This window comes from Rhinoraja longicauda, chromosome 12, assembly GCF_053455715.1.
Source record: "Rhinoraja longicauda isolate Sanriku21f chromosome 12, sRhiLon1.1, whole genome shotgun sequence".
NCBI classification, from domain to species: domain Eukaryota; kingdom Metazoa; phylum Chordata; class Chondrichthyes; order Rajiformes; family Arhynchobatidae; genus Rhinoraja; species Rhinoraja longicauda.
This window is the reverse complement of record NC_135964.1, coordinates 41,085,914-41,101,670: the sequence shown is the minus strand read 5'-3', so window position 1 is coordinate 41,101,670 and position 15,757 is coordinate 41,085,914. Positions and strand designations below refer to the sequence as shown.

General features: G+C 40.4%; 1 protein-coding gene across 1 annotated transcript; it reads right to left on the bottom strand.

Moving 5' to 3' along the window:
• Nucleotides 1-3,017: 3,017 nt before the first annotated feature.
• LOC144598572 (uncharacterized) lies at nt 3,018-15,207 on the bottom strand. Its single transcript, XM_078408754.1, has 5 exons — nt 15,151-15,207; nt 14,194-14,529; nt 14,013-14,096; nt 6,877-6,972; nt 3,018-4,850 (listed from the first exon to the last, which is right to left on the bottom strand). Exons 1-5 carry the CDS (start codon nt 15,203-15,205, stop codon nt 4,723-4,725), a joined length of 699 nt encoding a protein of 232 aa, XP_078264880.1. The 5' UTR covers nt 15,206-15,207; the 3' UTR covers nt 3,018-4,722.
• Between the last annotated feature and the right edge of the window lie 550 nt (nt 15,208-15,757).

Genomic DNA, 15,757 nt, shown 5'->3' with positions numbered 1-15,757 from the left:
CAGGGACTTACAAAGCAGCAAGTGAGGGGATTGTTTTTGCAACTTCTAGATGATTGTGGCCTGGTGTTAGAGACTGTAGTGTGGAGAGGATCACTTTGTTTGCACTGGGAAAAAAAAAATCTTTATTTGGGTGGCACGGTGGCACAGTGGTAGAGTTGCTGCCTTACAGCGCTAGGGACCCAGGTTCAATCCTGCTTCTGGGTGCTGTCTGTACGGAGTTTGTACGTTCTCCCCGTGACTTGCATGGGTTTTCTCCGAGATCTTCGGTTTCCTCCCACACTCCAGAGATGTACAGGTTTGTAGGTTAATTGGCTTGGTATAAATGTAAATTGTCCCCAGTGTGTGTAGGATAGCATTAGTGTGTGGGGACCGCTGGTCAGTGCAGACTCAGTGGGCCGAAAGGCTTGTTTCCATGCTGTATCTCTAAAATCTAAAGTAAAGTATTTCTTATTAGTTCAGTTTAGTTTAGAGATACAGCGCGGAAACAGGCCCTTCGGCCCATCGAGTCAGCACCAACCAGGATCCACACACACTAACGCTATACTACACACACTTGGGACAATTTACATTTATACCAAGCCAATTAACCTACAAACCTCTATGTCTTTGGAGTCTTAGGTTTCAGTATAATACTGATAAAAATGGATGTTGCCACCATCTGACGTGTGAGAAATCTCGTCAGATGACCAGTTTGCAATTGAGAGCATGTGACTGAATAGCCAGACTGATCAGAGATGCAGCAGAAGAGGTTAATTCTTCTGAAGCAGTTAATTGGAGTACTGTGCAGGAAAACAAGTCTTAGTGAAATCAGGAATATTCATTCATCTAATCACACGAATGGATAACCAATAAAAAAAATTTGATAGGGTACATGTTTTGACTAATATGACGGTACCTGGTACAAGACAGGATTGCTTGCAACAATAGACCTTGGACAATTATGACTATATATGGGTGTAACGAAAATAATATATTTGAGTATCCTTGCAATTTGATGGTTTAGGAAAGATTAGGTAATGAGGAAGCTACGGACAAAGTGTCAAGTTAATTGGAGCCGGAAAATAGAACATTTATAATTTTTTAACTGCAGCACATTCTGACCATATCCTTCAGGGGAGTGGCTCCAGTGTAAAGTAACACATCCATCCTGTTCATTGACCACCCACTTCCTGTTGTAGCTATGGTGGAGTCATTCCAAGTAGTGGATTCTACTTTAGCCTTGGCACCTTTCCAATTTCATCATCTTGCAATGTAAAAGCATCGCGAGATCTCAGGCTTGGAGTATTTCATGCAGTAAGCCATATGAATAATTGTGAAAGGATAAAATTATTTAAACAAAAATTAACAAAACCAACCATTTTAAGACAATGTATTGTATTGTGATAAAAGAATTGCCGTACATGTTTATCAAAGACAGGAGGGAACAATAGATGCATTGTAGTTTGAGAAAGGAAATTATCGATGCTGATTTAGAAAAATGGAAGCAAGTGTATTGATCCTTTTTAGATATGTAGAGCTTTTCAAAATATATATGTTAAAAACTTATATTTGGATAGAAAGGGGAGAATTTTAAAGTTTGTGAACACGGCAAATGTCATAAACAGACCACAGAAATGAACAGGAACATAACGTACAATTTAATCTAGAGGTGTGAATGATTAATTTTGAAAGGATTCATTTTAGTCAGAACAATAAAAAGAGCAATTACAAACTAACTGGCACAATTTTAAAGCAGGTGTAGTTTAAATTTAAAGTTTAAAGCAGGGAAATGAGGAGACCTAGCGACGTTATTTATATAAGATTCTGAACGTGGTAGAAGTCATTGAGAAGACTATTAAAACGGGAATATAAGTTCCTCGGTACGGGAAGAGAATTCAAAAGTAAAGAGTATCTTAACCATAACAATATATTGGTTATGACAATTCAGTAGTGTTCTTGGTAGTGCATTGATTTAGCAGCAGCAGTTGCCTTTGTTTTGGTCTGACCACCAATGCTGTCTATCTGGAGCATGTATATTTATTCATTGTGGTTTCTTGGGTTTTCCTGGGTGGTCCATTCCTCCCACGTCCCAAAGACCTAATTCGGTAGGTGGTTAATGTAAATTACCCTGAGTGCAGGTGGCTGGTAAGAGAAACCTGAAGGTGTTAATGGGCATGCATGATCAAATAGGCAACACAGTTTGGCAGCTGGTAGAGCTGCTGCCTCATAGATACAGTGACCCGGGTTAAATCCTCACCTCTGGTGCTGTCTGTGTGGGAGTTTGCAAATCTTCTTTTAACCACAAGGGTTTCCTCAGAGTGCCTAAGTTTCCTTTCACATTCCGAGGACATCAAGTCTGTTATGTTCAAAACACAGATTGCTGGAAGACCTCAGCAGGTTAGGGTGCATATGGATGGACAACCTTCGTCAGAATCAGGTCGGGAACCATTTTCAGACTGTCTGAAGAAGGTCCCAACCCTAAATGGTGTCCGTCGATTTCCTCAATAGTTGCTGTCTGACCTGCTGAGTTCCTCCCGGACTTTATGCTTTGCTCAAGATTCCAACATTTGCAGCCTCTTATGACTCCAGTGTTGTAATATTAAATTATTCCTGATGTGTCAGTGAGTGGTAGAATCTAGTTTACTTTAAAGATACAACGCAGAAGCAGGCCCTTTGGCCCACCGAGTCTGCACCGACCAGCGATCCCCGCACATTAACACTATCCTACACACACTAGGGACAATTTACACATACACTGCTGCGGTTGTGTGTGCCACTAAAGTTCTATTGTATCTTGTAACTAGTGTGTAAACTGGAAAGTGTTAATCGCGGTTTAAACAGGTGTGTTGCTTTATATTTCAAAATAAGAGATCTCATAACACAACACACAGTTAACTACCAATAAAAATAAGAATATCCCATTTTATTTTGCACATTATGCACCATTTTAAATGTAGTCACAATTTGTTCCACCTAGTTGAATATTTTAGTGTGCATAACAAGTTCAATTTCAGCATTGTATCTTTACATTTTGTTTACAGTATTTGTTTGCAGTGTTTGCAGTATTTCTAACAGCCATGATAAGGCAATATTATATTTCTGTGTGTCACAAGACAGTTCATTGTTCTAAGGTAACATCAACAATATCAAATTCAGTGAGAAAAATATATTACATGTGAACAGGCATCAAATCTAAACATTTTAATTTAAGTGGTGCATTTAGGACTCCATCATTTAATCAGCGGTTTGAATTTTAAATGTGCAATTTCTTCACAAATTCAACTCGAGAGCTCAACGAAAGCAACCTCCTTCATGACTTTGCAATATTACCTGACACTGAAAGATCACTGACCAGTTCCCTTCCCCTCAAAGATAGACTCAAAATGCTGGAGTAACTCAGCAGCATCTATGGAGAAAAGGAATGGGTGACATTTCGGGTCGGAACCCTTCTTCAGACAGTCAGGGGACAGGGAGTCTTACCTATGGAGGGGTAAGGTGTGAAAACGACATATCAAAGCAGGCGAAGTTAAGGAAATGTAGAATGGATTGTTGTTAGCTGAGGGAAAGGTGATAAGGAGGCATGCAATCAGTAAAATTAATCAGATGTCTCCATCCCTGATTGAAAATAGATAGCTCAAAATACGTTCTCCAATGCTAACCACAAGGTTCCCAACTGCAAAGACAACTGAGGCTGCAGCAATTGTGACCCCCACTGAAATCATGAGAGGACTTGATCGGGTTGATGCACACAGTCTCTTGCCCCGAGTCGGTGAATCGAGGACCAGAAGACATAGGTTTAAGGTGAAGGGGAAAAGATTTAATATGAATCTGAGGGGTAACCTTTTCACACAAAGTGTGGAGTGTGTATGGAACAAACTGTCAGAGGAAGTAGTTGAGGCTGGGACTAAACCAACGTTTAAGAAACAGTTGGACAGATACATGGATAGGACAGGTTTGGAGGGATATAGACCAAATGCTGGCAGGTGGGACTAGTGTAGCTGGGACATGTTGGCAGGTGTGGGCAAGTTGGGCCGAAGGGCCTGTTTCCACACTGTATCATGACTATGACTATGACTCTAAAATCAGCTCTGTAGAAAGGCAATATAAATAAATCAATGCACAGACTGCCTGTTTAAATGAACATGTTCTGTGCTGGTAAATATTTGACTTCAGCTATAAACGGGTAGTGTTACTTACAGCAGAAGGAAGCACCAATTTAATGTTTCCTTAGGCATCCTCTTGTGAGCTGACAACTCTTCATCCAGTCCTACTTACCATTGACTTTATGACAAGATTCAAAATGCTGGTCAGTGCTGATCTGACCGCACTGATTTCTTCTCCGGGTGGATTTAGAATAAAAATAACCCCCTGTGTGTGCAGTACACCAGTTAAAAATGGGCCCATTCAAACAGGCACACTGTGTTCATCTCAGCGCTCTGGATATTGCTGGCCGGAACTGCTGAAGAGAAAGTTATCCCTTTAGCAGGTGTCCTTCTGGCTGACTTGTTGCACATTTGACAAATATTTTGAATCATGGTGTTTTGGGACGGTGATGGATCCATTCATAGGTGGGTGCTGGGCAGGAAGATGTGCTTATATTTAAGCCACCCCACAACACAAATCTGTACAGAGTAACTAACAAGATGGATAACAGGAGTCCAAATATGCTCAGAGGTTCTGCTGTGCTCTTTTAAATAACAGACGAGTTCATCAAATAATTTTCACAGTAGATTTCTTGTCATGTCATGTTCGATCCAAAGAAGTTGTTTGATATGACTTCCCATAGTTAACAAAGGCACCAACATAGGTTGAATAAACAATCTCTGGAACATTACTGTTTGGGTTCTCGTTCCTCTTCACACCTCGACCATCTGCAATAAAAATGATAACAATCATGAAATTCATTGTAATCATTCTCTTCACATCTAGATTTCAAAGTGGAAACCAAGTTCATCTTCAGGACCAATATCATTTGAAATTACAATATCATTCGCAGTGTTCAATAGTCTGATGGTTATCGGGAAGAAGTTGTTTCTAAACCTGCATGTTACAATTTTCAAATCCCTCTCCCACCTTCTCAATAGCAGGACTGAAATGAGAGTTGCCCGGCTGGTGCGGGTCCTTCGTGATGCTGGCTGCCTTTTTGAGGTGGCACCTCTTGTAGATCCCTTCGATGGTGGAAGGTCAGTACTCGTGATGGACTGGACAGTATCCACAACTTTATGTAATCTCCTATGTTCCTGGATGTTAGAGTTGCTGAACCAGGCTGCAGGTGATATTATGGCGAGTCCGAAAACTTGTTGGTTGTAGAAGAAGTTTATTGCAGCCGCAATATTCGAATACAGAGTTAAACAACAAGGTAAAGGACAACCATCAAAAACTTACTGTCTTCTTCGAAGACTTCGCCGAACTGAACATTTCGGGCGCCAAAAGCGCACATGACCACGCTGGCCAATCAGCGATGTCGCTCCCTGGACCAATCCCCATGGTCGCGTTCACACGTGACCTCGCTGGCCAATCTGAGGGTTCGACGACCTGGACCATTCTCTATGGTCGCTACAATATCCTTTTCCTTTTTGAGGGGTGTCTTCACCACACCCTGCCCCCCAATGTGCAGCAGCGGAAGGACCCTAGACTGTGGTCCTCCCCCCAGGGCCGTCTTAACGCGTGGGCCTGATGGGCACTTGCCCGGGGGCCCACGAGCATAGGGGCCCTATGCTGATCTGTGTACGTTAAGTGACTTGCAATAAATAAATACTACTTTAAAAATGTAGGTTCAATAAGTGCTTTTTTCGCAACATTTTCAGTCACTAAGTGCTTCTCACAGCGATCTGTAAGTGCTTTTCGCAACAATGTAAGTGCGTCCCTCATCACATACTCCTGCAGTCTGCAGCGGGCCAGTTGGTAACATTCCCTGATGGACATCTCGCTCTGCTGGATGGTCAACAAGTTTTGTGAAGACCAAAGAGGGTCTTTGACCAAGTTGATGACCTTCTAACAGCGTGTGACATCCGACTCTGAATGTATCCCTGGGTACAGTCCATAAATCAGAGCGTCCGCTGTTATGGAGCTATTCGGGATGAACAGTGACAAGAACCCTTCTCCAGACTCTATTTGCAAATCCACAATCTATTTTTAAAACTTGTTTTATTTCAAAATAGACTTTATTCGAGAAATAAATATACACAATACATGGTCCTTACAAAATGGAGGACAATTCTCTGGATGCTTTCAAGAGAGAGCTAGGTAGAGCTCTTAAAGATAGCGGAATCAGGGGGTATGGGGAGAAAGCAGGAACGGGGTACTGATTGTGAATGATCAGCCATGATCACATTGAATGGCGGTGCTGGCTCGAAGGGCCGAATGGCCTACTCCTGCACCTATTGTCTATTGCCTATTGTCTAAAACTACATCCGACATTCTCAGAGGCTATACATACATTCAAAACTGTTTGCACAAATCACACAATTCTTTCCCCCACCCTTGCCACTCATGTGGCAAATACACACTCTAGTCTGTGCTATGTATTCCCCATTTAGAGTCAACAAATAATTGTTTAATTTGTGGTGTTCTCCCTAACATCTCACAATATAGCCGTAGGGCCACGGCAACCCTATACAGATGTACAACCACATTCTTAGCTGAGATCAAAATCAAGGTTGGCGGCCACCTTATTGTCCCACCTCCAAACTGATGAGCGAACAGTGGAAATAGAAATCAATAAAGGAAGTTATGAAACCCTCCTACTTCCACAAGACTTAAAGAAATTTGCATATCATTACTATGTGCTCTCACATCACAAATGCGTAAAACTAGATTTACAAATTATTTCAAAAATGTTACCATATAAACAAATTATTATGTCATAGTGCATTATATATGTTTGGAAAGGCTCACCAGTCTCTGTATTTTTCTGCAGTCTTCTCCATATGAAGTATGAAAGTGTGACACAGATTACAATTGTTCCAAGCAGACTGACACCAATGATAATGGCTATGGGGAGATACAAAATTCAATGTCAATGGAAACAAAGCAGATAGCGTGCCTAAGGGCTAAATGAGTAAATCTGAAACTCCAGCAATGCTTTTCCAGAAAGTGATGCAAATTTTTTTTTATCAGCTTCGTTTCGGGAGTCCTACCAAATGACATCCAAGGAAGTGGGTGATCTTAAGTGGAACAGTTATAAATAGCATCCTATTATCAAGATGAAAATAAAGTGCCAAAATGATTAAGAAATGCTTCCTCTCATTCAAAGAATGGCAAAGACTCTTTATATTTTCTTTAATGGTGGAAACAACCTATGACTCGTTCATTTATTGTCCCCGTGAAACATTGAAACCAAGTGAATATGTTATAACAATTTCATTTTAACAATACCCTAAGTACGTGTGAATTTGTGAACTCCGAAAGCATATTTTATTGTTGGTGTATATTAGCCTGATCATACCAAGAGCAAACGACCATGAGACTTGGCAGGCCATTCAGCCCTGAGGCTGTTACACTATTCAAAAAGATAATGAATGATCTGACAATTGGCTGGGTAAATGTAAAAATGTAAAAATTGTCCCTAGTGTGTGTAGGATAGTGTTAATGTACGGGGATCACTGGGCGGCACGGACTTGGAGGGCCGAAAAGGCCTGTTTCCGGCTGTATATATATGATATGATATGATAACCCTTGAATCCTTTACTGATTAGATTACTATCTATCTCAGCTGCGAATATACAGGACTCAGCGCTCTAAAATAGGTAAAGAACTTCTGATTCACTGGTTTTGTATATAATTATTTTTATAATTGGTCTGACGATCCTCTGTCATATTTCACCTAACTGCCTTAGCTAAAAGCGAAGGAAAACAGAAGACATTTTGTCCTCATATCCCAAGACCGTTCCAAATTGAAGGAAGGAATGGAGCAGAACTAAGCCCCATTTGTAAGATAGACACAAAGTGCTGGAGTAACTCATTGGGTCAGGCAGCTGCTGCATGCTGCCTGACCCGCTGAGTTAATCCAGCACTTTGTGTCTATCTTTACAGTTCCTTTCTGCACATGAACTGCATTTCTACTTTGGATAACAGCTACAGTCAAATTTTGTTATTAAAACTAGTTGGATCAGAAAATTATTTGAAAGTTTTAACTATTTTAAATGGGGTTTCTGGAAGGACTGTTAAAAGAAACCTTTACGTTTTGAAAAAAAGGACACAAGGTGCTGGTGCAAATTAACAGGTCAGGCAGCATCTCCAGAGAACATGGAAAGGTGACTTTTCAGGTCAGGGTCTTTTCCATTTTGTAACTTACTTTTACCAATGAAAGAAACTTATTTATATATCTCTATCCATGTTGCATGTGTAGAAAGCCAGTGATGGAAAAAAGACATCTTATCAAATGTTGATTTATTATTGCAATTTTCAGAACTACGTCAAACTGAATTTTGAATTTTTGGATTAATATGCGGTTTGGTATAAATTAAACAGCACCATGCTTATGGGGAGAAGGCAGGAGAATGGGGTTAGGAGGGAAAGATAGATCAGCCATGATTAAATGACGGAGCAGACTTGATGGGCCGAATAGCCCAATTCTTCTCCTATCCCTTACGAACTTATCAAAATTTATTTTCTCAGCTTATATTAATGACTTCTTGATGGATTTTCTTGACCTATCTTAAAGTAATATTTGGGAGTTACCTGAATTCAACTACTCAAGTTACAAGAGGGGCAAGACAGCGAAGTTTGCAGATGATACAATAACCATCCGTGTCGTCAGCAGTGAGGATGGAAGTTGCATTCTGCTGGAATATACGGATGAAATATAATGGATTTGAATCTGGGAAATGTGAAATTTTCCATTTATAGAGGTGTTATACAGCAGGGTAATGTACAATAAATAGGGGGACATTGAGTATTGTGAAGGAATTGTTTAATTCTGGAGAAGTACTAAAAGACTATGGAGAGTTAGGTTCACAGATCTTTATAGGTAACAGGACAGGTCAATAATAGAATTAAAAAGGCAAACTGGATACTTTACTTCATTTATCATGGCCTATAATATAAGAACATGAAAGTTATGAAATAATTCTATACAATGTTAGTTAGAATAGAGCTTGAATATTGCAGGCAATTCTTGTCATTACCTTACAGGAGAGATATAATTGTACTGGAGAACATGCAGAGGAGATAGAACATAGAACAGTATGAATGAATGAATGAATGAATGAATGAATGAATGAATGAATGAATGAATGAATAAGTCTGAAGAAGGGTCTCGACCCGAAACGTCACCCATTCCTTCTCTCCCAAGATGCTGCCTGACCTGCTGAGTTACTCCAGCATTTTGTGAATGAATAAGTTTATTGGCTAAGTATGTACACATACAAGGAATGTGCCTTGGTGCTCCGCTCGCAAGTAACAACACGAACATGCAGTAAACAAGTAAGAATCAAACATAAAACATTAAAACATTAGGAAGACAACATACGGTTTAAACATGCGAGTGAAATAAACCAGAGCAAAAAGAGACTACAGACTTTTGGTTATTGAGTAGAGCTACTACTCGCGGAAAAAAGCTGTTTTTATGTCTGGGTGTGGCTGCTTTGGCAGTCCGGAGTCGCCTTCCAGAGGGGAGTGCTTCAAAGGTGAGAGGGGTCAGAGATGTGGCCAGGGTGAGAGGGGTCAGAGATGATCTTACCCGCTCGCTTCCTGGCCCTTGCAGTGTTCAGTTCTTACAGTACAGCACAAGAGCAGGCCCTTTGACCCACAATATCTGTGCCGAACATAATGCCAAGACCATCTCTTATCTACCTGCACAATACATACTGTATCTCCATCTCTCCTGCATATCCATATGTCTATCCAAAAGACTCTTAATGTCTCCTATTTGCCTGCACCACCACCCCCGACAGCGAGTTCCAGGCACTAAAAATAAACTTGCCAGTGTAAAAAAAAAACTTGCCAGTGTAAAAAAAAAACTTGCCTTGCACATCTTCTTAAAACTTTGCAAAGATTGACAAAAAATGTCACCAGGACTGGAAAGTTGTAGTTAAAAGGAAAGATCGGCTAAGGTAGAGCCGCTTTCATGGGAGGTAATTCAAGTACATAAAATTACGAAGGACTTTGTGATAAAAGATAGCAAAATGTACTAGACTAAGGAGAGGTTCAAAAATCAATGGATATAATTTTAAAGTCATTATATGAAGGGACAGAGAAGAAATGAGAGAAAATGCAACCAGAGACTGGAACTCACTGATGGAAAGGATAGTCAACGCAGAAACACTCTCAGCTTTTAAAGGTACTTGGAATTGCATTTGAAAAGTTGTGATGTACAGGGCTACCGATCTGATGCTGGAAGGTGGGATTAGAGTGGATAGTTCTTTTACGCTGGCATAAGCAAGATAGATTGGATGGCCTCATGTTCAAATACTTTCTATCAACTCTATGTCTATTTTAGCCGTCGCAAGCATTGCTTGTGGAGATTCTACTTTCTCAAACCTGTCTACCACGGTCTGTGTCAATTTGCCATGCATGTTTTTCAGGATGTATAGCTCAGATAATGCAACCAACACCGATTTTGTTATATTTTGAAAATAGCTTCAAGACACTCTCATATATTAGTGAAGAAGGATCTCGACCCGAAACGTCACCCATTCCTTCTCTCCAGAGATGCTGCCTGTCCCGCTGAGTTACTCCAGGTTTTTGTGTCTATTTTAGTGAAATTAATGTAAATTAAGAAAATAATAGCGATTTTCATGTAGTTAGCAATGTAAATGTCAAAGCAAAAGTACAGACTGAAGACTTGGAAACATCTTTAGAAGCTTCCAAATATTTTGGATCTTATATCTGAGAAATCTTGCTTTGGTTCAGTAACGTATAAACCAGATGATGATAATGATCTTATTATTTTATACATTAAAAAAATACACCCTAACATTAAAAAACAGGATTAGGGCGTATTGGCGGCAAGGAGACAATCGGATTATTTTCTCTGGAACACCGGAGGTTGAGGGGAGACTAGATATATAAAATTATGAGAGGCACAGATAGAGTAGACAGTCAGACCTTTATCCCAGGTTGGAAATATCAAATAGTAAACATAGAAACATAGAAACATAGAAAACAGGTGCAGGAGTAGGCTATTCGGCCCTTCGAGCCTGCACCGCCATTCAATATGATCATGGCTGATCATCCAACTCAGTATCCCATACCTGCCTTCTCTCCATACCCCCTGATCCCTTTAGCCACAAGGGCCACATCTAACTCCCTCTTAAATATAGCCAATGAACTGGCCTCAACTACACTGTGGCAGAGAATTCCACAGATTCACCACTCTCTGTGTGAAAAAAAACTTTCTCATCTCGGTCCTAAAAGACTTCCCCCTTATCCTTAAACTGTGACCCCTTGTTCTGGACTTCCCCAACATCGGGAACAATCTTCCTGCATCTAGCCTGTCCAACCCCTTAAGAATTTTGTAAGTTTCTATAAGATCCCCCCTCAATCTTCTAAATTCCAGCGAGGGCATAGCTTTAAGATGAGAGGAGCAAAAGTTAAAGGATATGTGCAGCACAAGCCTTTTTTTTTTACACAGAGGGTGGTCAGTGTTGGTGGAGGTATATAGGAGAGTGGCATTAGATAAGATAGGCACAAAATGCTAGAGTATCTCAGCGGGTCAGGCAGCATCTCTGGAGAGAAGGATTGGGTGACGTTTCGGGTCGAGACCCTTCTTCATATAGATAGATAAGAGTTGGTCTTGGAACATTGTGTTCGGTACAGACCTGGTGGGCTGAAGGGCTGTTCCTATGCTGTACTGTTTTATGTTTTAAAACTTGAAAACATTCAGTTGGTCAGGGTTTCTTACATTTTCTGTTTTTACTTCAGATTTCCAACGGGTACAACTTTATGATTTAAAAGCACTAAAAGGGATGACATATTCAGCATATCACAAGGCCAACAGTACTGAGCTGCCCCAAACGTTCTCGAAACTAGTTGTTAAAAAACAAAGTTAATAATAGCTGTTTTTTTGATTTTACAATTTGACAACATCAACTGCAGGGAAGCTTACAAATAAAACACTGTTGCTATTTCATGCACATTGAATGAATGAATGAATGAATGAATGAATGAATGAATGAATAGGTTTATTGGCCAAGTATGTACACATACAAGGAATGTGCCTTGGTGCTCCGCTCGCACGTAACAACACGAACATACAGTAAACAATTAAGAATAAAGCATGAAATATTAAAACATTAAGAATACAACATTACAGTTTAAACATATGAGCGAAATAAACCAAAGCAAAAAGAGACTACAGACCTTTGGTTATTGAGTAGAGCTACTACTCGTGGAAAAAAGCTGTTTTTGTATGTCTGGCTGTGGCTGCTTTGAAAGTCCGGAGTCGCCTTCCAGAGGGAAGTGCTTCAAAGAGTTTGTGGCCAGGGTCAGAGGGGTCAGAGTAACTCTCCTCTTAACACCACAAAGTTTGTTCACCATCTACAAGGATCTGAAGAAGGGTCCCGACCCAAAATGTCACCCATCCCTTTTCTCCAGAGATTCTGCCTAACCCACTGAGTTACTCCAGAACTTTATGTCTATCTTTGGTTACATACTAGCATCTACAGTTCCTTTCTACACATCTACAAGGCTCAAGCCAGGGGTATAACAGAATACTCTCCACTTGTCTGGATGTTGTTAAGCTAGAAAGGGTGCAGAGAAGATTTCCAAGGATGCGTAGGAAAGAACTGCAGATGCTGGTTTAAATCGAAGGTAGACACAAAATGCTGTAGTAACTCAGTGGGACAGGCAGCATCTCTGGAGAGAAGGAATGGGTGACGTTTTGGGTTGAGACCCTTCTTCAGACTGAACCAGTGACTGAATCAGATTGATCTGATTGTAAATCAGATTTACAAGGATGTTGCCAGGACTTGAGTGCCTGAGCTAACCTATGTGCCTATCTAAAAGCCTCTTAAATTCCATTATTGTATCTGCCTCGACCCCACACCTCTTAGCGTGTTACAGGCACCCACCACCCTCTGCCCAAAACGTGCTCCACACATCTCCTCTAAACTTTGTACCTCTCAGTTTCAAACTTTGCTCTCTAGTCTTTGATATCTCTACGGTAGGGCCAAGCTTCTGACTGGCTATCTGTGTCTCTCATAACTTTATATACTTCTGTCAAAACGCTCCTTAACCTCTGGTGCTCTGGAGAAAACATTCCAAGTCTGTGCAACCTCTCCTTGTAGCTAATACTCCTTAATCTAATGCACATTCTTGTAAAGTTATAAGATTTAAATAAAAACGAGTTATATTTTGAATAAAATCAAGCTCAGTTATAAGACTTTATGGTCTTGTTGGTTTAACCAGTAGCGGATAAAGCTTGTGCAGGAAGGAACTGCAGATGGTGGTTTACACTGAAGATAGACACAAAGTGCTGGAATAAATCAGCGGGACTGGCAGCATCACTGGAGAAAAAGAATAGGTGACGTTTCAGGTTCAGACCCTTCTTCAGAGTGAGAGTCAGGGGAGAGGGAAACTAGAGGTTTGAAACCAGATAAGAATGAGGCATACCTCTGGTTTTCCTCTCCCCTGATTCTCAGTCTGAACAAGGGTCTCGGCTCGAAACATCACCTATTCCTTTTTTCCAGTGGATTAAGCTTCTCTTTTTATCCACACCAAATAATGTTATCATTTTAAACATCCCAGTTAAATAATTTTTTGAACACCACAACCAGAGAGCAGTGCTGAACTACTACCTACCTCTTTGGTAACCCTCGGACTATCCCTGATTGGACAGCTGGCTTTACCTTTCACTAAATGTTATTCCCTTATCATGTACCTATCCAGCGTAAATGGCTTGATCATAATCATGTTTTGTCTTTCTGCTGACTGGTTAGCACACAACAAAAGATTTTCACTGTACCTGTGACAATAAACTAAACGAAACTAATGTTCATTTACCTACGGTATTGTTCGGAGAAACTTAATTCGGTACCATTCAAAGTAGACCCCGCATCAGTCAGATTGAATAAATGATCTTATAAACTCACCTTTGAATTTCCCACTTTCGTTGTCCTTGGGATTTCTCGTCGTATTTCCTCCATGCTTAACGTGGTCATTGTTGAGACCATTTGCTTTCAAAATAGGATATAGAAGTCTGTTACTGGGACAGTCCAGGAAAAACAAAGCCTCTTTTTAAAAAATGTTATTCCAAACAGGTGAAAAACTTACCAGTGACAAACAACTTTTTTGTTATTGTGATTTCCTGCCCTGCAGCGTCTACCATTGTCACAGTGTAACTCCCTGTATCATTTAGTCGAATGTTGCTTAATAAAAAGGAGCCATGTTTTAAATCTTTCACCCGTCCGCTGTAATCGTCAAAGATGGTGAGATCGCGTTCGTTGTAAGGGAACATGATGATACTTTTAATGATTGACCCGTTTTTCTTCCATTCTATCGATTGATTTTTGCAGGACGTACAGTTCAAAGAAAATAGCACATCTTCTCCAATGGTGGCGTTGATCGTCTCTACCGTCTCAGTGGCTTTCGATGGGGTCACAATCTGGACTGCAAGGCACAACGAAAACACCGGCTGTGATTTAATCTGGTTTTATCATATCATATCATATATATACATACATATATATACAGCCGGAAATATACCGAATAATTAATTATCCAACAGGTAGACAAAGTGATACGATCGTGCACACCATCTTTTGCCTTTGCCAACACTAAATGCAGCATTTGTATCAAATTGTATAGAAAGCAGAAACCAGGTAAAATAATGTGGCTGTACTCCATAAGGCAAAGTATGTGCCACATGCTTTCAAACAGCGAGATTCAGGGCTTAATACTGAACCGTGTTAAGAAAGTTCCCTTTAACTCCCCTCGGAATCTTTCACCAATTATTTTAAATCAGCGATAGGCACAAAAAGCTGGAGTAACTCAGCTGAGTTACTCCAGCTTTTTGTGTCTATCTTCGGTTAAAACCAGCATCTGCAGTTCCTTCCTGCACATATCTTAAATCAGCACTCCGACTGTGTGCCCCTCAACCATTTAAAATATTGTCTCCTGACGTTAAAATCTTTCATTCTTTAAAAAAAAATGTTATCTATTTTCCCCTTAATCTTCTCTGCTCCAAGGAAAAACAATCCCCTGATTTTGAGAAAGAATATGGTCACTTACTTTTACATAACAAGATGCAGAGTTTGAACATCACAGCTTTAATTATATATGTCATGCTGCCGAGATCGCAGTTCTGTACTGAAACAGGAGGAAAAAACCCAACGTTGGTGATTTTACTAAAGCTGACGCGTGCATGTGCGGTTAGACCAGCTTTGACAAGAACGCTGTCTCACCCACACATTATCACAGCGAGATGAGTTCTTGCCATTCGTGTTTCTCTGCAAGGGGCAGGGAATATTCCCCTGTATGCTATAAAAAGCACGAGTACCCAAACGATTATTTCAATGCAATGTTGCACAGGTCAGAATCCACACTACCAACCAGTTCATATGCGCATAATGTCAATAAAAAAGGGGTCATTCTGATCAAATTTAAGAATAGTATTTTCACAGGAATGCACATTTTCCAAAGTATGTCATTTTTCGTATATATTTAGATCAGAACAATAACCACCGCAATGGAACAAAAAACGGATTGAGACCGACAGCCCAGTAATGCTGGAATCATGTTCATAGGTTCTAGAAGCAGAATTAGGCCATTCGGCCCATCATGTCTCCTCCGCCATTCAATCATGACTGATCTATCTTTCCCTCTCAACCCCATTCTC

Excerpts from the sequence above, each read along its gene's own strand:
- LOC144598572 (XM_078408754.1), bottom strand. The coding sequence starts at position 15,205 with ATGACATATATAATTAAAGCTGTGATGTTCAAACTCTGCATCTTGTTA. Across the intron at positions 14,530-15,150 it reads CTGCATCTTGTTATGTAAAA|TCCAGATTGTGACCCCATCG; the intron begins GTAAGTGACCAT and ends TGTGCCTTGCAG. Across the intron at positions 14,097-14,193 it reads AAAAAAGTTGTTTGTCACTG|CAAATGGTCTCAACAATGAC; the intron begins GTAAGTTTTTCA and ends CTATTTTGAAAG.